Source organism: Ahaetulla prasina, chromosome 4, assembly GCF_028640845.1.
Source record: "Ahaetulla prasina isolate Xishuangbanna chromosome 4, ASM2864084v1, whole genome shotgun sequence".
In the NCBI taxonomy this organism is placed as follows: domain Eukaryota; kingdom Metazoa; phylum Chordata; class Lepidosauria; order Squamata; family Colubridae; genus Ahaetulla; species Ahaetulla prasina.
Genome location: NC_080542.1, coordinates 13,285,901 through 13,310,976, shown reverse-complemented (window position 1 = coordinate 13,310,976; position 25,076 = coordinate 13,285,901). Strand labels below are relative to the sequence as shown.

General features: G+C 37.6%; 1 protein-coding gene across 1 annotated transcript; it reads right to left on the bottom strand.

The window, feature by feature from the left end:
* Nucleotides 1-11,603: 11,603 nt before the first annotated feature.
* Nucleotides 11,604-18,015, bottom strand: LOC131197933 (vomeronasal type-2 receptor 26-like). Its single transcript, XM_058182436.1, has 4 exons — nucleotides 17,194-18,015; nucleotides 16,275-16,352; nucleotides 15,484-15,610; nucleotides 11,604-12,505 (listed from the first exon to the last, which is right to left on the bottom strand). Exons 1-4 carry the CDS (start codon nucleotides 18,013-18,015, stop codon nucleotides 11,604-11,606), a joined length of 1,929 nt encoding a protein of 642 aa, XP_058038419.1.
* Nucleotides 18,016-25,076: the final 7,061 nt, after the last annotated feature.

Genomic DNA, 25,076 nt, shown 5'->3' with positions numbered 1-25,076 from the left:
GTGCAAAGCATGTGCAACAACTAGACAGCGTTGTAGACAGAGTAACTGTGGGCAGTCATCCTGGTTTCAAAGATGGTTACAGGGAGAGTCTCCAGCCTCTCCTCCCCAGTGCAGATATTCTGTTCCACGGACTCAGTGGGAAGGTTTGGAATCAGACAATCAAAAAGCTGCTGCCAGATCTCTTTTAAGAAACCATCTGCTTGATGCAAAAGAGGGTTCCTCATCTGAACAAATTTCCGAAATCCGGACACTTCCTTAGATTGGATTGCCAGGGATATAGCGCCATGGAGGAAATCTATGCCCCAATCTTTTTGAATCCTGATGGATGTAAAGTCCACCTCTGCTGTCATGATCCAGACTTTTGCTTTTTCCCCTGCCGTGTCATAATACTCTGACATTTCAAGTAAACCCCATAAAGCTGCTATACCATGAAATTCTCCATGAAAGATCACTGCATTCGCTTTGCTGTTCCAGGCAAGGTTTAATTTAGCACGGATTGCTTCCAGAATCACATCCAGATCATTGAACATACCACTAGCTAACTTTTCGATGAAATCAAAACAGATGCCGTGCTTTGAAAAGAAAGGTAATACTTTCCGGAGCAATAATTCTGCCTGGCTGCCAATGCCAATATAAAATATGCCCATCCATATCCATTTGAAATAAAGTAACAACTGAAGAATCCCATAATATTGATAATCTGCATTGGGGAACATCCAATGGAAGGAAACTGCTTGATTCTGTGTATTGATCTCTGGAGCAGAAGAATAGGCAAGCTAAGGGAATACAAAGATAAATGGAGAAAGATAGAAGGGTTTGTTTGAATAGGAACAAAATAGGAATATTTTTCTTTGTTACTGCAGCAAAACTCTCAGTATGTTTCAATTATTAAATAATACTGCCTACCTTTGATTTGAAGTCCTGATACTAATGTACTGTAGTTTATGATTAAATAAAAGCCTCTCAATGCTAAAAAAAAAAAAAAGTAGAATATTCAATTAAGCTAACTATTAAGGTGAAACAGACTTCAGTGTAAGCTGTAAAGGTAACCACAATTTCAGAAACAATGAAATAAATAAATATTTCCATATTGGCTTATTTCAAATAGTCTCCCTTACTAGGTTTTTTTTTACCCTGTTTTAATTTTGTTCAATTAGCATTTAAATAAGAATTCTGGAAATAACAATCTTTTTTTACACAGGCAACAAAATAGGAAATGAATGTTCTTTCATGAACAGTAACTACCTGTGCAATCTTGTATTGACTCAGAATGGTTGCTCCATCAAGAAAATCGTTTGAGTTAGGTCCTCCAATGACTGCTACCAGGTTGTTCTGGAAATCACATTTATAATTTGGGATGAATCTTCCCAGTGTGGAGAGAATTTCCATTGTTGCTGCATACGTCAGTTTTGGATTAAAATAGTTGTTATAGATGTTGAAGCCCAGGGTGACATTGGTCAAGATCTGGAGATTTCCATTAATCTCTTTTACAGCAAATACCAGAGCCAAGATGTGTTGATAAGTCTAAGTTAGTGGTCTGCAGTTCAATTTGAAAAATAATAAATAACATCAATACATATGTTTACAGAGATCAGGTTGCAATTTTAAGAACTCTGATCTCGGTCACTATCTAAATTCATATAAAATATATTGAAAACATCTCTAGGTACACATTATCATTAATTTGGAAGGTAAGAACTAAATATTAGAAATATAAATCCAGAATTTAATCTACTTCTACTACATCTAGATCATGTTCAATATCCCCCCCCAAAAAAAAATTAGAGCAAAAAAATGGAATCTGAAGGCAATATTTTTGAAAGCATCTCCAAATTATCTCCAAGAATGATGTATCTACAGTACATACAGTACGCCCTGAGTCCTTCGGGAGAAGGGCGGTATAAAAATCAAATAAATAATAATAATAATAATATGACAAATCCTTCTGGTCTTTTTAAACTAAAATGAATTGACATTTTTCAGAGTTAGTAAGAAATAAGAAATGCTACCAGACTTGAAATTTTGGGCTTAGACAATTTAGAACTACGCCACCTTCATTCTGATCTAAGCGTAGTACATAAAATCATCTGCTACAATATCCTACCTGTCAATGACTACTTCAACAACAATACACGAGTGAACAATAGATCCAAATTAAAGTAAACCATTCCAAATTCGATTGCCAAAAATATGACTTCAGCAGCAGAGTGGGCAATGCCTGGAATGTACTACCTGACTCTGCGTTTTCTTCCCCAAACCCCCAAAATTTTAACCTTAGACTGTCTACTGTCTACTGTTGACCTCATCCACAAAGAGTTACCTTGAGTTAAACAATTGCCAAGTTGATAATTCTCTTTGAAACCCTTTTTGGTTTAATTAGGTTATATATGTCTTGTTTTATCAGATCATTGACAGAAATATCATCTGTCTGTCTGTCTATCATCTATCTATCTATCTATCTATCTATCTAATCTATCTATCTATCTATCTATCTATCTATCTATCTATCTATCATCTATCTATCTTCTGTCTATATCTAACACTCATCTATTCAAAATCCCTGCTTTCTTCCTCTCCTCCCAAAAACTGTAAGCACATCGGATATTACCAGGACAGAAATACAACACATATCTAAAGCATCCAACTCCTTACATAAATTCAACAAAGAAATCTTCAAAGGATGTCTTCTGAATGTGATCTTCTCAGAAATTACAAAGCTGTGAGAAATTATACCACCAAGTATGGAATCTCCTGGTTCGTGATATTTATGAAAAAATGGACCGGGGTCACTTCTACTGCTTTTTGAAAAAGAAAATTTGCAAATGCTCATAGGAAACACCCCTAAAACCAGTATTCCAACTTTAAGATATCCAAACCTTCCTGTAAAAAATCTATTCACTTCTCCCATAACTGATGAAATGTCTCCAATTCAACAGTCAGGATATAGCTGGAAAGCCAAACAAGTCAAGAATAAAACAGCTGTTGACCTACAATTTCAAGGTTTCAAAGACCAAAGGGAATGTTTGAAGTATCCTTTTTTTAAAGGGCCAGGTTGCCAACATCCTGTTGTATTTTTCAAGGAGTTGAAAGGAGAAATCAGTCAAGGTTATAAGGACCGGACAGATGATTACATCACCAGAGTTCTTCCTGATTCAAAACAGTGAGGAAATATTTTTTCCCCTAGTGTTGGACAGCTATTTTTCAGCTTATTCCCATGGTCCAATTAGGACTTAGTTTGTAATGATTATCCCAAAAGACGACAGAGGAAAATAGTGAATAGAATAGAATAGAATAGAATATTTTAATTTGTATACCGCCCTTCTCCCAAAGGACTCAGGGCGGTGAACAGGCAGATAAAATACAAACATACACAATAGTAAAAACAACCCTTAAAAAACTGATTTAAATTTGCCCAAATATTAAAATAACATACACCCCCATAAAATTACAAAAATTTAAATTTTAAAAACCCATCAAAAGTCAATTAAAATTTAAAGATAAAAAATCAAGCTAGTCCAGCCATACAAAATAAATAGGTTTTAAGTTTGCGGCGAAAGGTCCTAAGGTCTGGTAGTTGTCGAAGTCCGGGGGGAAGTTCGTTCCACAGGGTCAGAGCCCCCACAGAGAAGGCCCTCCCCCTGGGGGCCGCCAGTTGACACTGTTTGGCTGACGGCACCCTGAGGAGTCCCTCTCTGTGGGAGCGCACCGGGCGATGGGAGATTGAGGCCGGCAGTAGGCGGTCCAGTAAGTAACCCGGTCCTAAGCCATGGAACACTTTAAAGCTGGTAACCAATACCCAACAGATGATGAAACCTGTGCATGTTCATGAGATACTGAAAGTAAGCTTTGAAGTCTAAAATGACTCCTTTCCTGAGCACTCTCAATTGGATAATTTTTATACAAACTTCGAGAATATCTGGAGACTTTTTAAACATGCTATAAAAAAATTCTATATTTCTATATTTTTCTATATAGTTCTATATTTAGGCAAGAAAAACAAAATGCACAAGTATCATATATGTGGTACCTTGCTCAATAGTAGTAACTGTGAGAGGGATCTTGGAGTCCTAGTGGACAACCATTTAGATATGAGCCAGAAGCGTGCAGCAGCTGCCAAAAAAGCCAACGCAGTTCTCGGCTGCATAAACAGAGGGATAGAATCAAGATCACGTGAAATGTTAATACCACTTTATAATGCCTTGGTAAGGCCACACTTGGAATACTGCATCCAGTTTTGGTCGCCACGATGTAAAAAAGATGTTGAGACTCTAGAAAGAGTGCAGAGAAGAGCAACAAAGATGATTAGGGGACTGGAGGCTAAAACATATGAAGAACACTTGCAGGAACTGGTATGTCTAGTTTAATGAAAAGAAGGACTAGGGGTGACATGATAGCAGTGTTCCAATATCTCAGGGGCTGCCACAAAGAAGAGGGAGTCAAACTATTCTTCAAAGCACCTGAGGGCAGGACAAGAAACAACTGGTGGACAGGACAAGAAACAAAAACTCCTCATCAAAGAGAGAAGCAACTTAGAATTAAGGAGAAATTTCCTGACAGTTAGAACAATTAATCAGTGGAACAACTTGCCTCCAAAAGTTGTGAATGCTCCAACACTGGAAGTTTTTAAGAAGACGTTGGATAACCATTTGTCTGAAGTGGTGTAGGGTTGCCTACCTAAGCAGGGAGTTAGAAGATCTCCAAGATCCCTTCCAACTCTGTTATTCTATTCTATTCTGTATTGAAGTGATTCAACCTGTATTGCATCATTACAGATATTGAGATACACATTGATCTCTGCATAGCTTTACAAATTTCATGTAGTTAGCGTTGCTGCTACCCGTGTTTTCCCGAAAATAAAACCCTGTCTTATATTTTTTTTTGAATCCTGAAATAAGTGCTTGGCCTTATTTTTGGGGATGTCTTAGTATTTTGGGGTATGTGGAGCAAGACGGGGCTCCTCTTGCCGTCTTACCTGATTTCCAACTCTATCACCCTAACCAGAGGAAAGGACGGGGACCGGCTGCACATGCGGTTAAATATTTTTCGGGAGGGCTTATTTTACGGGATGTCTTATTTTCAGGGAGGGCTTATTTTTAGCACATGCGCTCAAAAGCCCGATTGGGCTTATTATCAGGGGGTGTCCTGTTTTAGAGGAAACAGGGTATTGGTCTGTAACAGTGTTGGACACTAGATCAGGGGTCTCCAACCTTGGCAACTTTAAGACTTGTGGACTTCAACTCCCAGAATACCTCAGCCAGCAAAGCTGGCTGAGGAATTCTGGGAGTTGAAGTCCACAAGTCTTAAAGTTGCCAAGGTTGGAGACCCCTGCACTAGATAGTCACCGTGTAAAAAAGGCAAAGGGATCTGGCACCACTCCTTTTCAGCAGAAACAAAAAGCGAGAGAGGAAATCCTAGATTCACAGTCATATCTGTTGACCCATAAAGACTAAAATATTGGAAAAGAATGGATCACTATTCATGCTGGTTGACTCCTCCAGATAAAATTTGCTTTCGTTCAGTCAGAAAAGTCAAATTGTAGACCAGTGGTTCTCAACCTTTATAGTGCTGCGACCCCTTTAATACAATTCCTCACGATGTGGCGACCCCAACCGTAAAATTCATTGCGGTGATAGGCAGCCATCTCAGCGCACCTCAGCAGCCGCAGAAGGGGGTGGAAAGCGGCAAACTGTTTTTTTTGTTTTTTGTTTATAAATAATTTTTATTTCCATTTTCCAACATCATATTTATGTACAAACTATTATCCATCATTAATCATTAATTTTTATTTATTACTGATTCAGGCCTGCCCGATTGCCACTTCCTTTCTTCACAACCTCCCTCTCTACCCTCTACTACTTTCCCATCCTTCATCTCCTTCACTTTACTACTTCCTCTCCTCCTTCTTCACTCCTCCCTTCTTCCACCCTAACTAACCTTCTTATTCCCCTCCTCCTTCTCTACTCTTTCCTACCTACTTTCTTCCCTCCTTCTACTCCTCTCTCCTTTTCTTCCTGAAATGGCAGTCGAGCATCCCCAATATCATTTAAAAATTTTTAATTTCATATCTTCAAAAATTACTGTACATTAATAATCAATCCATGTATCATTTCCCCCCCTTCCCCCCTCCTCCCCCTTCCCCCCCCCCCAGACTTCCCAGAGCAAATACCAGGTATTATGACCAACAATCACAAACTAAAGTATACAAAATATACATAACCTCCCACCTTTAAAAATTTAAAACTTTAGATCCCCTCACAATAAAAATAAAAAGATAGGAAAGAATAATAAAAAAGAAAAAAGAAAAGAAAAGAAGCAATACCAACTTCACATATTACTTCTTCTTACAGTCCATTTTTAAAATTAATCCATCTTCTCAAATTCAATTTTTTTTCCACTTATATATTCCTTCAAATTTCATAAGTCCATTTCTCAAATTACAGTCCATCTTCTTGAACTCAAATTTTTATCACTTATATATTTCTTCAATTGCCATAACATTTAATGTCCGTTCTTCTTACAGTCCATTTTAAAAATTAGTCCATCTTCTAAAGTTCAATTTTTTTTTCACCCACTTGTATATTCCTTCAAATTTCATAAGTCCATTTCTTAATTTACAATCCAGCTTCTCAAATTCAAATTTTCATCACTTATATATTTCTTCAATTGTCATAAGATTTAATATCCAATCTTCCAATACTACTCCATCAATCAAATATCATTTCGAATAAAATCTCTCAAATATAATATTTCCAGCTTAACTTCATAACTTTTACTATCTATAAAAGTATCATTTAAAACAAATAATCATTTAAACTACATCCACAATATAACAGTAAGCAGTTAAAATCATTACATCCACATTATCTAAATTCATAAATTTCACTTTCCATCCTTCACAATTGAATAATATCATCCCATAGATTTATACCATACAAATTGCAAATAACAAAAATCCTATAATTTATATCCTAAACAAATCAATTCCAAAAATTAACCATAATCATCATATTCACATCTTAAACATTCCTCCCCTCTCCCATTCTATTTTCCATCATTTCCAAACCAATTAACTTAGCATCTAACAACAAAGGATTCCCACTCTTTAAAACATTAATATAAAAATGTCTCGCTTTCATAACTGAATTAAGAAAATACTTTCTGCCTCTAAAATTCACTGACAAACCCATTGGGACTTCCCATCTAAAATATATCTGATGTTTCTTAAACTCATCCTCTGAAAAAGCAAATTCTCTTCTCTTTCTTAACATTTTAGGAGGAATTTCCTTCATCATTTTTATATCTTGTCCCAATATTTGAAATTTATTTTTATAAAAGGCTTGCAAAATTTCATACCTAACCTTTTTAGTTGTAAAATAAATAACCACATCCCTCGGTACTCTATTTTGTCTTGCCCACCAAGAATTAACACGATAAATTCTTTTTTTTTTTTTTTGTTTACATTTATACCCCGCCCTTCTCCGAAGACTCAGGGCGGCTTACAGTGTATAAGGCAATAGTTTCATTCTATTTGTATATTTTTACAAAGTCAACTTATTGCCCCCCCAACAATCTGGGTCCTCATTTTACCTACCTTATAAAGGATGGAAGGCTGAGTCAACCTTGGGCCGGGCTCGAACCTGCAATAATTGCAGGCTTCGGTGTTCTTAATAACAGGCTATTACCAGCTTGAGCTATTTCAATATTAGTCTCAAAATCTTCCGGCTCCACACCCTTTATCTGAGCAAAGGCTTGCGTAAAAATCTCCTTTAAATTTTCCTTCCTATTTTGTTTCAACCCCCTCACCCTTATAGCATATTCCATTAATCTATATTGTAATATTACTCTTTTTTCATCTGCCCTATCTACCTTTGCCTGTATATCTTCCATCTTATTATCTAAGTTCCAATTGTTTTGATTTTTTTGAATTTCTTCTATTTTCCTTTGCAACTCTAAATTAGCTTTATTAATTTCTGCAAGATCATCCTCCATCTGAATACAAGAGCTTAATATTTGCAATTGCATCCTTTACCATTTTCATTTCCTCTTCTGCTCTTCCACCACTTCCTTAAAATCCAACATCTCTTTCTCTATTTCATCAAATTTTGATCTATTTCTAAAAATGACTCTCCAAAACTCCTGTAAAGAATTTCTTAATTCCTTTTTAATTTCTTCTTTTAATTTTTGAATCTGAGCTGAGGAAATTTCAAAGTTTTTAATGACTTTTGGCACTATTTGCTTAAAAGCCATTTTTTTTAAAAAAATATAGCTTAATAATGGACCAAGAAAAAGAAAAAAAAATTAAAAAAGAAAAATTCAAAAAACTTTTCTTCTAAATCACTATAATCCCAAAGAAGAAGAAAAAATATAAATCATAAGATTCTCGTTTCTTCCATTTAGTCAGTATCTTCCTATATATCTTCTATTTCGACACTAGCTGTTAGTAAGCATTTCTTTAACTTTCGTTTTCAGTACACACATTCCACAAAACCGCCATTTGCTTTCTTCTCTCCTATCTTCGCAGCAAATATATCCTCAGGGGCTTGCAGTCTTCTTACAAACAAGTGTTAAAACTCCAGTTTCTGCTCCATCCACGTTACAGTCCATCATAAATCAACTCCAGCCATGGAAATTGGACGCTTCGTTTGTCCGCCATAAAGGCAGAAGCCTCGCCCAGCCAGGAGCTTATCAGGCTATGGAAGGAGAACTCCCCGTAAGCCTTAAAAGCTTATTAGAGTGTCTCAACTTCAACCTGAATGCTCATCTCTCCTTCTTTGCCTGAAGGAGAGAATTCCAAGCTATCGGACCCAGATTTACAATGTCCTGACAGCTCTACTGACTAGGGAGTTAGCAGCTAAATCATAGCTGCTTCTCCACGAAGCGGAGCCATACCGGAAGCCTCCAAACTGTTTTTTTGAATTTATCATGCCTGATTGAAACGAGGCAGTTTCCACTTTAATGCCTCTGTCCTCAAGGCAATCGCAAGCAGTTCAGTTCGCTGTGCTGAGGTGAGACACTCCAGAAGTCATAAGAGGAGAATTTCATAGAAGAATATTCTCCTAACTTTACCAAAGGATAAGAAACAAAAGAGCCAGCTACTGAACCTAGCAATGGCATATACTGTATTAATTCTTTACACAAGGATTATATACCCACAGGATGATGGAAAGAAGGAAATGTGATTTTAAAGTCAAATCTGATGCTGTTTATCATGGCTGTAACTACCCTTGGAAGCCTTGTTTCTATTTTTTGCATTGCAGTACAACAGGTTGTATTATGGCTGGTTTTCTTTTGAAGCTATCTGTGAACTCGAGAGTCACCCTCTAAACCCCGTGATGGCAAACCAATGGCACCCATGCCACAGATGGCACATGGAGCCATACCTGCGGGCATGCGAGCCATTGTCCTAGGTCACCTCTATCACACAGGTGTATGCGGGCCAGCCAGCTGATTTTTAGCTGGCCCCACCCAAGCCCCTTTCCCCTCCCAGGAGTTTTTACTCAGCCTGTTTTGGATGCCAGGTAAGTATAGGACTCGCATGGTGGTTCTGGGAAGGTGAAAAATGGGCCTGCCAGAAGTCTACAAATGGGCCATTTCAAGCCTCCGGAGGAAGCTGTTTTTGCCTCCAGAGCCTGGGAACGACAAAAACAGGCCTAATGGGCCTTCTGGAAGTCCGGAAATAGGTTGTCCCTGGCCTCCGGAGGGCCAAGAGAGGCCATTTTTGCCCTTCCCGGGCTCCAGAAAAACCTCTGGAGCCTGGGGAGGGCAAAAAACAGGCTTAATGGGCCTCCTGGAAGTCCGAAAACAGGCCATTTCCAGACTCCAGAGGCTGCAGGAAGGCCTGCTGGGCCCAAAACGAGGCATGGGGGGGTTGTGCATGCATGTGCGGTGGCACACATATGCAGGGTGAGGGGCAGCACAGGAGGTTGCACACACATGTGGGGGGGCACAGGAGGGGACATTGCATCATGGGTGAGGACATGCGCACACATGACACCCCCCCCATGCTCCCCCTCTCTTTTGGCACCCGACAGCAAAAAGGTTTGCCATCATTGCTCTAACCCAAAGAATAATGCCACCCTTCTAATATTAACAATAAACACCTTCAAGGCTATGACATATTCCTGTCAGACTCCAAAAAACTAAGAAAGGCATGTAATTTTTCCAAGCAAATTTTTAAAATATTTTTAATGTTCCTTAGTTATAGACAGAATCTTGCAAAAGTAAGGCAAACTGCCATCCCCATAAAGCATATGCTCTGGGAACTATTAAGGAGGAGCCGTCTTGACCCTTTATCTCTCACACAAACAATCTGAATTGATTTGTCTCTTACTTTTCTGTAATGTACTCATTCCCTCCTGGGAATCCAGACTACATTTCCTCACAATTCCTTTTGTTTCTATTTTATTTCAACAATTTCATTCATCTGAAAACCCACTATTAAAAGATTAATTGTCTATAGAAGAACCATACCTGACCTCAATATTAACAGAATGACTTGTTGCAAGAAAAACTGTCGGATGAAAGAAAAAAAAAGTCAAATGTTGTGAATAAACTTGATATTTAAACCATGTTCAGCTAAGTACAGACCCTAAAGAATGAACTGTATGATTTCAGCCAGGATTACTTCCAATTCTGCTAATTATGCCATGATAGCCACATTTTCCTTATTGTACCTGCTGTAACTCAGAATCTCTATCCTTATTCATAATTTCCTCATGTACTACTGCACCAACTAATGAACATCAAATCTGCTAGAGAGCAATTCACCGAGGCTGCCATTGATGGTGTCTTGAGCTAGAATTGCATTTGATAACATTAGAAATGGTGCCAATATGACAAACCAATCCAGCAATAGTATACAGCTCTATTATTCTTGTATAAGAAATCCCAATGATCAATCTAGTTGGCATCTACCCAAACATGAACAAATCTTGCTCTTCGCCTACCTTACAAAATGAGGAAGCCTGTTGATTTTTCTATTTTTTGAGAAGCATGGATACACAATTAAAATGCCTCCCAACTTCTTTCTAAAACCTATTTGGAAAACCCAGTACTCTCTTTGTTATTTATAGTAAGTCGTGCAGACTTGAAACACGTATGAAAATTTAATATATACATAGAAAAGTGTATCTTTAATGCAGTATCTATTTAAGATGTCAGGGGAAATATTAGCATGTTTCATGAAAGAAAGTAAACATGAAGAACGCAATTTAACAGATTTTCAATACCTTCAGAAACTATCTTTCTATTTATTTGTTTCTTTTTTTACATTCTTGTACAAGAAATTTTTATGGTTATTCTCGTCAGTGTATATTAAACCATGTGAAAACTCTCTCTTTGCTGCTTTAGCCAATGAAGAAGCCTACGAATTTTTCTATGTATAGAAACATGGATACACAATAAAAGTTCCTCACAAGGACTTTCTAAAATCTCTTTTGAGAAATCAATACCTGCTTAATTACTGATAGTTATCTCCTGTACACTTGAAATGCACATGTATATATTGAATGTATGTATAGAAAAATACATCTTAAATTTGTACTGAAGATGTTAGGGAAAATATTAGCATATTTCATGGAAAAAGTAACCACAAAGAATGCCATTTAATTGATTCTTTTTATCAGATGCTCTTTTCTATTGAGGTCAGGCCTCAAGACGATGATATAGCATTTTGGGGAAAAGATACAAATCAGTAATCCCCCACTGGAGGCCAAGATGGCAAAGATCTCCACGGCCACCATATATTTGCCTTTGGTACTCATGTAGGCAGGTACGAAGGACAACCAGACGCTGCAAAAGATCAGCATGCTGAAAGTGATGGATTTGGTTTCCTGGAAAGTGTCTGGTAGTTTCCTGGCTAGGAAAGCTGCAACAAAACTGATAACAGCCAAAAGGCCCATGAAGCTCAATATACAATAAAGCATCACAACAGAGCCTTCATTACATTCTAGAATGATTTCAGTGCTAAGAGAGTCCATGTCAACATTTGGGAAGGGGGGAGAGGTGGAAAGCCAGACTACACAAAGTAGTGTTTGTACAAGGGAACAGAAAAAAATGACAGAAAGTGCTAGTCGTTTTCCAACCCACGTCCTCATCTTTGATCCTGGCTTAGTGGCCATGAATGCAAGAACCACTGTGATTGTTTTGGCCAACATACAAGAAACCGCCACTGAGAAGATGATGCCAAAGGCAGTTTGTCGAAGAAGACAAGTGATACTTCTGGGTCGACCAATAAACAGCAGGGAAGAAAGGAAGGCAAGGAGAAGGGAGATGAGGAGGATGTAGGAGAGGCTACGGTTGTTGGCTTTGACAATGGGAGTGTTGTGATACTTCAAGAAGATTCCTAGAATGTAAATTGTAGTAAAAGAAAACACAAGAGCCATTGTGGCCAAGCTGGTCCCCAAATTATCTTCGTAAGATAGGTAACTGATAGGTTTGGGAATGCATGAATCACGGTCTTTATTTGGGTAATGATCATCTGGGCACTGAATGCAATCATCCATGTCTGAAAAAGCAACAGTCTGTATTAAATCAAGAGATTTATAACATTTCTCTCTATTTTCCCCCTTAAGAAAGTTTACTTGGCCAACTGCCAGCAGTTCAATCCTAACTATCTCAAGTTGGCTCTGTCTTCCCCCTTCCATAAATATTAGTTGTAAGTTACTATCATGTAACTTACAACTTCTTCACTGCAAAAACATATGGACTACAAATCTTGATCAAGGCAAAACAATAGATGCAATTTACATAGACTTCTATAAAGCTTTTGACTCAGTGGTACACGACAAATCTCTCCTAAAACTAAAATCCTATGGCATCTCCGGACCCCTCCACAATTGGATATCAGTGTTCCTGTCAAACGGACAACAAGTGGTCAAAATAGGCAGTGCCCTATCAAATCCTGTTCCTGTCAATAGCGGTGTTCCCCAAAGCAGTGTTTTTGGACCAACACTCTTCATATTATACATTAATGATCTCTGTGACCATATTAAAAGTAATTGTGTTCTTTTCGCTGATGATGTCAAACTATTTAACACTACCAACAATACAGCTACCCTTCAAAAAGATCTTGACTTTGTGTCAGAATGGTCAAAAACTTGGCAACTCCAAATCTCAACCAGCAAATGATCTGTCTTACACATTGGAAAAAAGAATCCAAACAGTAAATACAAACTCGATGGACATTACCTTACAGATGACACCCCCCCCCCCGTCAAAGACCTTGGAGTTTTCATATCCAATGATCTAAGTGCCAAAGCAGAGACCAATTCTTGAATACAGCTCACCTGTCTTGAACCCATATCACATTACAGACATCAATAAAATTGAACGTGTCCAGAAATATTTTACAAGAAGTGTTCTCCACTCCTCTGAATACAACAAAATACCTTATGCCACCAGACTTGAAATCTTGGGTTTAGAAAATTTAGAACTCTGCTGTCTTCGACAGGACCTGTGTTTAACTCATAGAATCATCTATTACAATGTCCTTCCAGTTAAAGACTACTTCAGCTTCAATCACAACAATACAAGAGCAAACAATAGATTTAAACTTAATGTTAACAGCTCCAATCTCGATTGCAGAAAATATGACTTCTGTAACAGAGTTGTTAATACTTGGAATACACTACCTGACTCTCTACTCAAAATCCCCAAAGCTTTAACCAAAAACTGTCTACTATTGACCTCACCCCATTCCTAAGAGGTCCGTAAGGGGCGTGCATAAGAGCACAAACATGCCTACCGTTCCGGTCCTATTGTTTTCTTTCATTATATCCAATCAATATAGTTATTACATACTTATGCTTATATATACATGCTTATATATTATATAGTTACTTTCATGCTTATGCTTATATATACTGTTGTGACAAAATCAATCAATCAATCAATCAATAAACTATCGCTATGATGTACTCTCAAATTTGGCACACATGGAGAAGAATACTCATGTGCGAATGCTGTTTTTTTATTTTTAGTTCGACGTTCAATGCAATCATTCATCAGCATTTGGTGAACAAACTGGGCCTGTTAGGTTTTAATACTCCTTTATGTAATTGGATACTGGATTTCTTTATTGTTTGGCCCCAGTTTGTGTGAGTTGGAAGTAAAGTTTCCAACTTTATCTCCTTGAATACAGGTTCCCCATGGGGCTATGTCTTAATTCCACTACTGTTTACCTTGATAACCCTTGACTGCTGTGCCAAATCTGCTATAACCATATTGTGAAATATGCAGATGACATGGCAGTGATGGGTCTTATCTGGGATGAGGGAGAAGATGCTTATAGAGAAGGCGTGGAGGCTCTGGTGGACTGGTCCAATAAAAGTATCCTAGTTTTAAATGTTAATAAAATAAAGGAGAACATTGTCGGTTTTAGAAAGAGCTGGCATGGTCATAGTTTAGTCAGTATCAAGGATGCAGCTATAGAAGCGGTCAACAGTATTAAGTATCAGGGGGTGCGGATAACTAACAAACGGAATTGGTCTCTCCACATCCTTAGTGAACCATCTGAATTTCCTGCATCGGATGTGGAGAGCACATGTTTCTCCTTCTGTCCTGACCACCTTTTACAGAGGCACAACTGAAAGCATTTTAACAAACTGCATCGCTGTTTGGTTTGGTGGCTGCAGTTCCTTAGATAGAAAGTCCCTACAGAGAGTGATAAGGACAGCAAAGAGGATTATAGGAAGGTCACTTCCTGTTATTCACGATACTGCTTATAAGCACTATGTGCTTAGAGCACAACGCATTTTTAGAGACCCCACACACCCACTTCATGCTCTCTGGGAGAAAGTTTCGATGTATTTCTAGCAGGACTACCTGATTCTATAGCAGCTTTATTACTTAGGCCATCTGTCTGGTCAACTTGCAAAATTCATTTTTCTTGCTTTATACATGTATATTGGACTGTGATGTTTCTCCGTGTCATGTAGTATATGTAGGTATATGTTTGTTTGCTTGCTTATTTATTTGTCTATTTGTTTATTTATTTTTTCATTTTTATGTAAATCTACATGTACATTTTTATGTATATAGGAAGAGGAGACCCTTTGAGAGCTGTATGCAATGAAAATTTGTTTTAATGTATGCAGATTAGTATACATTCAACGTGACAATAAAGTTATTTTAAGTCTAAGGTATTGTTAGGTTTCTCAGCTGTATTTGTGCAACAAACACATTCAGGTGTTTTTCTAATGAGAAAAGTGCATTCAGGTACATTCAGGTGTGGTCCACTCTTTTTAATCATCAACCAATTGGTGAAATGCAATCACTGACTTACTATCAATTAAAATTACTATCAGTCTGATAAGGATTATAGTGCATAATGCAAAAAAAGGGGGTCCACATTTATAAATTGATGTCTCCATCTCTTTAATTTGCACTATATTGGTGGTTAAAATCCAATTCTTTATATATGATCCTAAAGATAGTATGTGTCTAAATGTTGCAATATATCCAATATTCTGATAAGGCTTTTACCTGTCTGGTTGGAGATCTTCCCTTCTGAACATGGAATACAATCATAGCAGCAAAAGTGTTGTCCTTCTTTTGTGCTTTTTCTGTAACCTGAATGGCATTTCTCATTACACAATGAAATGGGCTGGGTCTGTCCGTGAAATGAAGCAGCATTAGATTAAATATGGAAAGCTAAGAAAAAGTTGTGCGTTATAACAACTGAAAAAGATTTGTACTATTGAATGAGAGACAGCAATAACTTACTAGGAAAATAGATGGATATATTTGTATTCCCTTTAATTAAAGGGCAACAAATTCAAAATGCAATCAGTATTGCAGTTAGATTTGTTCAGTTCATCAGTGATGACAAATTTATATTGTCCAACTGACAAAAAAAAATTAAGGGAATATTTGGAATATCAATTCTAATTGGCAGCTGTACTGTTTTATTTATTAATAATAGTTGACTTTGTATCGTGAACATTGTGAGCCTGAAACCTTAGATAAGAGGGGAAAAAAGAATAATATTTTGGGGAAAGAACTCTAATTGACAGATGTAGAAACTATGGCTGTTGTCTTTGTTAATAATGATTCAGATTTGTAAATTGAGTATTGAAGCGATTTGAACTTCAGCTAAAGTGGTCTTGAAATGACATGGATTCTACCTGCCCAAACTGGGTTGGCCACACAATGTCCTTTTCGGAAATAGTCAACAGTTGGTCTGTGGGTGCTCCTGGGTCCATCTTTCCAATTTTGACTCTAAGAAAAGACTGATTTGAGAATGTGATCCAGTTGATGATATCAAACCCTCCTACCAACTCTCCATTTTGGTCAAAAGAAATAGTTCTTCCATTACTGTCATTAAATGAGACATACCTAAGAAAGTGATGCATCTAAATGAGAGTAAGAAAAGAAACGTTTAATATATTCCTTTTTTATTGCAAGTTGTTTGATTACTATTCATATGCTATACATATTAACTCCTAGGTATGAGGAGGCAGGATTCTTTATTGATACATTGATATCAAGATATGTCATGATTTTCCTGATGATATAAGTGGAAGAAAAAAACCAGGAAAAATATATTGAAAGAATAGGTCTTTCATTCTGAAAGACTAAAAGAAATTGAACAGTTATTTGATATGGTTTAATTCTTCAAAATGAATTTTTAAAGACCAGCAAATATTCACACAACAAGGGTAAACTGTGGAACTGATTAATTCCAGAGCTGATTCATGGAAAAATTAGGTTGGTTATTTGACACTACATTGCCTTTTGTTTTATGCATCAAAGGAAACAAACTAGCCCACAGAGCGGCAATTGAAATGCTGAGGATTATAAATAATACAAAGAAACAAGAGCTTTCTAAATTTTACCAAAGCACAAAAGATTTTTCAAGGTAGTATAGATAATATCGTAGCATTATCATAAGATTTCAGATCTTTTTAGAAAAGGAGATTTTTAAAAAAAACTGGGAAAAAATGATAAAATTAGAAATACATTGCCACTTTTTGAACCAGAAAAAGTATCTTTCCAATTTTAGATAGTCTGCAGGAATCTGACCATGCCTAGATATTTTTAGTATTCCATGTTACAGCTATTCTACAGAAAGAAATCAGGAGAGAGGCAGGAATTGGATGAGAAGGATCTTTAAGGTCATTTCCAACACTATGGTTCTTTGACTGCAAGGAAAGGATGCTGCAAATGCCTTTACTAGTTCATGCAAAGGATTACCTTCCACGACTGTTGATGAACTTTCTGTCTCCATCCATTTGCAATTCCCTTTTGGTTGTCCATAGAAGAATACATGGCATGCAAAGCATATGCAATGGAATACGCAGCTGTGTAGACACTGTAACTGTGAGCTGTCATTCTCATTTCAAGCACCGACATAGGGAGAGTCCCTAGCTGCTCATTTCCAGTGCAAATGTCCTCACTCATATTGTCTCCGGTGAAACTAGAGAAGACACAATTAAATACCTGTTGCCAGGTTTCTCTTAGGAAGCCATCTTCCTTCTTCAAAGGAGGGTTCCTTGCTCGAAGAAACTGATGGAAGCCAGAAACATCCTTGAAATTAATTGCCAAGGATAAAGATCCATGAAGGAAATTTAAATCCCAACCTCTTTGATGGGGAACGGATACAAAATCAACATCTGATGTCATAATCCAGACTTTCGAATATTCTGACGTTACCAAAAATTCAGCTACTTTGAAGAAATTCCTTAAAGTTAATATACTTGGAAATTCACCTTGAACAATCACCGTATTAGAAGTACGGGTCAAGAGAAAAAGTAATAATTTATGAATCACTTCTACTAGTTCGTCAAAGTCATTGATGTAGCCTTCAGCTAGTTTTCTGATGAAATCAAAGCAGATGCCATTTTTCGAAAACAAGGGAAGCACATTTTGTAGTAATACCTGTGTCTGTTTCCCAATATCAATATATAACACCCCAATCCATGTCCATCCAAAATGCAATAGCAGGTAGAGAATCCCCCTGTGCTGTTGAATTTTATTTGGGAACATCCAGTGGAAGAAAGAACCTTGGGTACTCATCTCTGGAGCAGAGCAATATCCAAGCTAAATTTTTTTGAAGGAAACGAAGAAGAAAAGAAGCATCTCATTCCCACCCTCTCCTAAAAATATTTCAAGGTCAAGTTATGTTTTTATGGTACAGATTAATCCAATTCACATTAATGCTCTAACTGATGTTATGTAACAAATGATCATTAAACATTAAGATTGGAAGATATAATCCAAGATTATAAATCCAAGATGGCACCGACAAAGGCTGCCTTGGTGAAATGCTCTATAATGGTTTCTTCATTTCTAGTTGTTCTCTGTGACTCACTACAGATTTCCTACTCATGAGACCATCTGCTAAAAATTAAGCAACATTTCTTTAAGGAGCAGCTTTCTTTGATCTCACCCCTGCCTGTCTTTACAAACACAGAGGAGATTCTAACACAGGAGGAGGCAATTCCCACGAAGCCATGGATTACTAAAAAAAACCAAATAATGGAAGTGAAGGAAGAGAGGTAAACGAGCTGGGATCTTAAACAGATTAAGAAATTCCATTAAAACTCCTCTGCCTTCAATTTTCCTAACAAATATATGTTCACTTGCAAATAAGATGGATGAAATACTCCTCTTAAACAAATACTATTCTGATTTTCGCCATTCAGCAGTCCTATGCTTCTCTGAAACCTGGTTAAATGAATCAATTGAAGATAGCAGCCTGAACATTCCAGGGTTTCAGATTGAACGATCAGACAGGATTACAGAAACATCTGGTAAAAAGAAAGGAGGAGGCTTATGCCTATATATTAACAACTACTGGTGTCAAGATTTTAAAATAATTTACAAACTCTGTGACAACAATATAGAGACTTTAATTATCAACTGCAAACCATACTATTCGCCTCGTGAATTTTCCTCATTTCTTCTAATTGCTGTTTATGTCCCACCACAAGCCTGTGTAAACAAGGCATTACGAACTCTAGCTGACCAAATCATGGAGGCTGAAGCCAAACACCCTGATTCACTGGCCATTGTTTTGGGAGATCTAAACAAGGCAAACTTAAGGAAAGAGCTTCCAAAATACTTTCAGCATGTCAATTGTCTCACCAGAGGCAAGAATACTCTCAACGATTGCTATTCAACACTAAAAGATGCTTATCGGTCTTTACCACGTGCAGCTGTAGGACACTCTGATCATTGCATGATTCACCTTGTACCTGCTTACAGGCAAAGACTTAAAACCACAAGACCAACAATTAAATCAGTGAAGACCTGGACGGAGGAGTCAAAATTAAAGCTACAGGCATGCTTTGACTGCACTGATTGGAATATTTTTGAAGATACCTCTGCAGACCTGGATGAACTCACAGATACTGTAACATCATATGTCAGCTTCTGTGAAGACCTATGTGTACCTACAAGGAACAACAAACCTTGCTTCACACCTAAACTTAAGCAGCTACGACATTCCAAAGAGGAAGCCTACAGAAAAAGTGATAAAATGCTGTACAATCAGGCCAGAAATGCACTAACAAGGGAGATCAGAGCAGCAAAAAGAAGCTACTCTGAAAAGCTAAAGAATCAGTTTTCAGCAAATGAACCAGCAAACATGTGGAAAACTCTTAAAAATATCACCGGCTATGGCAAACCTCCTTCCCAGGCTGAAGGTAATCAACAACTGGCAGATGACCTGAATGAGTTTTACTGCAGGTTTGAAAGGAAACTACAGCCACCTATCTCCACAACCCCCATCTCAGACACACCAACAACAGCCAAGCCTCCTACAACTGACCCCATTTCATTGGGTTCACAACCCGAGTGATCACAGAAAAGGAAATGCAGGACCTATTTCACAGATAAAAGCCAGGAAAAGCTCCAGGCCCAGACAAGATAACTCCTTCTTGCTTAAAAGTCTGTGCTGACCAATTGGCCCCCATCTTCACCCATATTTTCAATAAATCACTAGAGATGTGTTATGTTCCTTCTTGCTTCAAATGCTCTACCATCATCCCAGTGCCGAAGAAGCCCACCATCAAGGAACTGAATGACTACAGACCAGTTGCTTTAACATCTGTAGTCATGAAAACCTTTGAAAGGCTAGTGCTTTCCTACCTGAAAACCATCACGGATCCGCTGTTAGACCCCTTGCAATTTGCATACCGAGCAAATAGATCAACAGATGATGCTGTTAATATGGCTCTGCACTACATCCTACAACATCTTGAGTCTCCAAAGACCTATGCAAGGGTCCTTTTTGTAGACTTTAGTTCAGAATTCAATACCATCATTCCAGACATTCTCCTAACTAAGCTAAACCAGCTACAGGTACCGGAACAGGCTTGTAAGTGGATCACAAGCTTCCTAACAAACAGGAAGCAGCAGGTGAAGCTAAGCAAGATCACATCAAATACCTGTACAATTAGCACAGGGGCCCCCCAAGGCTGTGTGCTCTCCCCACTTCTCTTCTCTCTGTATATCAATGACTGCATCTCCAACGATCCATCTGTTAAGCTACTGAAGTTCGCAGATGACACAACAGTGATTGGTCTCATTCGAGACAATGACGAATCTGCATATAGATGAGAGGTTGAACAGCTAGCCTTGTGGTGCAACCAAAACAATCAACACTGTCAAACTATTTACTAAATCTGCACTACTATTATTACAAGATTTTGTAGAGTTACATGCATAAATGAGGACAGCAAACGTAAGTTCATTTATACTATAAACTCAATTGCTAAAACCAACTCTGCCTACAGTAAACTTAGATCATGTCCTGATCTATCTTTTCTACAACGGATACGTTCTCGTGAACTTTGCACAGAACTTAAACGAAGACAAGACAATGATGAATCCAACCTATACATTGACTATCGTGCTGATTGCATAAAAAATAAAACCTACAATCAAAAAATCACCTCCAAACCCCCCATCACTCAAAACATTCAACCAGCCATCCCAATATTCAATCAAGCACCCATCATCCTACCATCCATCCATCCATCCAACTAACCAACCAGCCATCCAACAAACCTTCCAACCAGCCATCCAAACAGCCATCCAGCCAGCCACCCAAACAGCCATCCAACAATCCATCCAAACAGCCACCCAAACAGCCACCCAACCAACCATCCAACCTACCAGCCAACCAGCCACCCAAACAACCATCCAACCAAACATCTCAACAAACACTCAAGTACCCAACATCCAAACACTCACCTCCCAAACCATCCATCTACCCATCCAACAACCTATACAACCACCTGTTATACACAACCCCCAACCAACCAACATACAAAACTAGGTATGCACGCCCCTTACCTCTTCTACACCAATCACTACAGATCTCAAATGCAAATTGATGCAAGAAGCATTGTTAACAAATTACCTGAATTTATCCTCTTGTTAAACAGTGGTACATTTGATATCATATTTATTTGTGAAACATGGCTGAACTCATCCCTTCCTGACTCCATTGTTACAAACAAAGAATATCAGGTTTATCAATCAGATTGTGATAACCGAAGAGGTGGTGGAGTGGCTATCTTTTACAAAAAGTCACTGAACCTAAAAAACATTCAAGTTGCACATAAACTCTCTCTTCCTGAAACTATTGTATGCAACCTATTCCTTAACACCACTCTTCGATTCTTACTATGTTACAGAGCCCCTGACTGCGATATTACTCATGCAAATATGTTAACCTCACTGCTAACATGGGCTACCTCTTGCCCATATCCTTTCATCTTCCTGGGTGACCTAAATCTACCTCTCATTAACTGGATAACTAATGAATGTACAACTGATCCAATCCATACTACACTATACAACGCTGTTACAAACCTAAGTCTCGAACAACTTGTAACTAATAATACAAGACTCAACAATTGCCTTGACCTCATCTTCTGCAACAACACAAACTCAATTTATGGACTACAAATTAAAGAACCTTTTTCTGCATGATTGACTTTCGTCACAATATACGTCCTTACTTAAATCGTCATAACAATAGTATTCCTAACTACAACTTCAAAAAAGCCAACTATGACCTTATAGACAACAATCTCTCATTCCTGGACTGGCAAAATCTGTTCGCAACCTATATAACTGCTGAAGACCATTATAGAGTTTTCCTACTTGAAATCAATAGAGACATTAAACTATACGTACCACAAACGACTACCAAGATCAGGTAGTCGTTTGTGGTACGTAAAACAAATTACCCATATCAATAAAAAAGCTTCAATCAAAAAAAATAAAATCCCTCTGGAGAAGAAACAAAAAAGGCTATGTAGCAAACTTCAAAAACCGCTACAGGAACATATGCAACCAAATAAAAACTGAATGCACAAATTATCACACCAAGCAAGAAGAGGTCCTTCTGCGCACAAATTCCAATCGTGCCTTTTATAATTTTGTCAACAATAAACTTAAAGACTCAAGATCCATCCCACCACTAAAAGATTCTAACAGCAAAGAATGCAATGACGAAACAGTTAAAGCAAACCTCTTCAACATATTCTTTGGCTCAGTTTTTGTTAACAGCGATGACTCATATCCGACATTCCCAAAACGTACCAGCAATGAGTATGACGACTTAATACATATGGATTTCACAGAAGATAATGTTGGAAAAGCTCTTCATAACTTGAAACCATCACTTTCTATTGGACCCGATGGACTATGTGCATACTTCTTAAAAAAACTTCCCACTAATATAGCAGAACCCCTAAGCATAATCTTTGATAAAGCTTTCACTACCAGTTCCCTTCCTAAACTTTGGTCACTAGCCACAGTTATCCCAATCTTCAAAAAAGGAGACCCCAGCTTAGTCGAAAATTACAAACCAATCTCTCTGTCCTGCATCACCTGCAAAGTCATGGAATCAATCATCAACCATTCCATCACCTCACACTTAGAAACAAACAACCTACTCTCTAATAAACAATTTGGTTTCTGGAAAAAATTATCACGCAACTTACAACTTCTCCACTGTAAAAACATATGGACTACAAATCTTGATCAAGGCAAAACAATAGATGCAATATACATAGACTTCTGCAAAGCTTTTGACTCAGTAGTACATGATAAACTTCTCCTAAAACTAAAATCCTATGGCATTTCGGGACCCCTTCACAAATAGATATCTGCTTTTCTGTCTAACAGACAACAAGTGGTCAAAACTGGCAATGCCCTATCAAATCCTGTTCCTGTCAAGACTGGTGTTCCTCAAGGCAGCGTTCTTGGACCAACACTCTTCATACTATATATAAATGATCTTTGTGACCATATCTCAAGTAATTGTGTTCTCTTTGCTGATGATGTCAAACTATTTAACACCACAGACAATACATCTGCCATTCAAAAAGACCTTGATCATCTAACCGCTTGGTCTAAAACTTGGTAACTCCAAATCTCAACCAGCAAACGCTCAGTCTTACATATTGAAAAAAAGAACCCAAACACTAAGTACATACTTGATGGACATTACCTTGCAGATGACCCCCACCCTGTTAAAGACCTTGGAGTTTTCATATCAAATGATCTAAGTGCCAAAGCCCACTGCAACTACATAGCAAAAAAGGCTCTAAGAGTTCTAAACCTAATCTTGCGTAGCTTCTTTTACAAAAACACTACACTACTAACCAGAGCATATAAAACATTTGCTAGACCAATTCTAGAATACAGCTCGACTGTCTGGAACCCTCACCACATTTCTGACATCAATACAATTGAACAAGTCCAGAAATATTTTACAAGAAGAATTCTTCATTCCTCTGAATACAACAAAATACCTTCTCCCACCAGACTTGAAATCCTAGGCTTAGAAAACTTGGAACTCCGTCGCCTTCGACAAGACCTAAGTTTAACTCATAGAATCATCTATTGTAATGTCCTTCCTGTTAAAGACTACTTCAGCTTTAATTGCAATAATACAAGAGCAACCAATAGATTTAAACTTAATGTTAACCGCTTTAATCTAGATTGCAGAAAATACGACTTCTGTAACGGAATCATGAGTGCTTGGAATACTTTATCTGACTCTGTGGTCTCTTCCCATAATCCCAAAATCTTTAACCAAAAACTTTCTAATATTGACCTCACCCCATTCCTAAGAGGACCATAAGGGGTGTGCATAAGAGCACAAACGTGCCTACCGTTCCTGTCCTATTGTTTTGCTTTTTCTTCTTCTTATATATATATATGTTTATACCTCCTATTATTTACTCATATATATGTTTATACACTATATAATCTTTTCTGTATGATACTTATATATTGTTGTGAGAAAATAAATAAAAATAAATAAATAAATAATCTTCTCATCGTTCCCATCACCAATCTCTTTCCATTTATGACTGTATGAGTGTAACTTTGTTGCTGGCAATCCTTATGATTTATATTGATATATTGACCATCATTTGTGCTGTAAATGTTGTACCTTGATGAACGTATCTTTTCTTTTATGTACACTGAGAGCATAGGCACCAAGACAAATTCCTTGTGTGTCCAATCACACTTGGCCAATAAAAAATTCTATTCTATTCTATTCTATTCTATTCTATTCTATTCTATTCTATTCTATTCTATTCTATTCTAAATATACAATATTCACCAAACTAACAAATTTTGTAAGAAGCAGTGTACTTCCTGTCTCTTACATAACAGGAGAACAATTCAGAAAAAAGAAGCACAAAAGAAGCACACAATGATATAGCCATCCTTAGTAAGGTGGGTAACTTGAAATGGCTGAGCAAATACAAACATACTTTTCAAGTAGGCATCTATTTGAAGTTACAACTGCCAAAATATCTTAGGGAGATATTTACGTGAGTGAGATTTGAACACCTTGACACAATGGTCAGATATGGAAGATTTCATTCTATACCGTACAGTGAGCGTCTGTGCATTTGTGGAGCGGCAGAGGTAGAAGACCTGGCTCACATCCTATGTGATGTTGATTCTATAAGGGGGTGTGAGACAGGTACCTTGGTCCATATACCAAATTAATGAACCATTAGGATCCCCATATAAAAACAACTTACTTTACTTGTGGCCAGGACCTAAAAATAACATTTATTGCTGCACAGTACTGC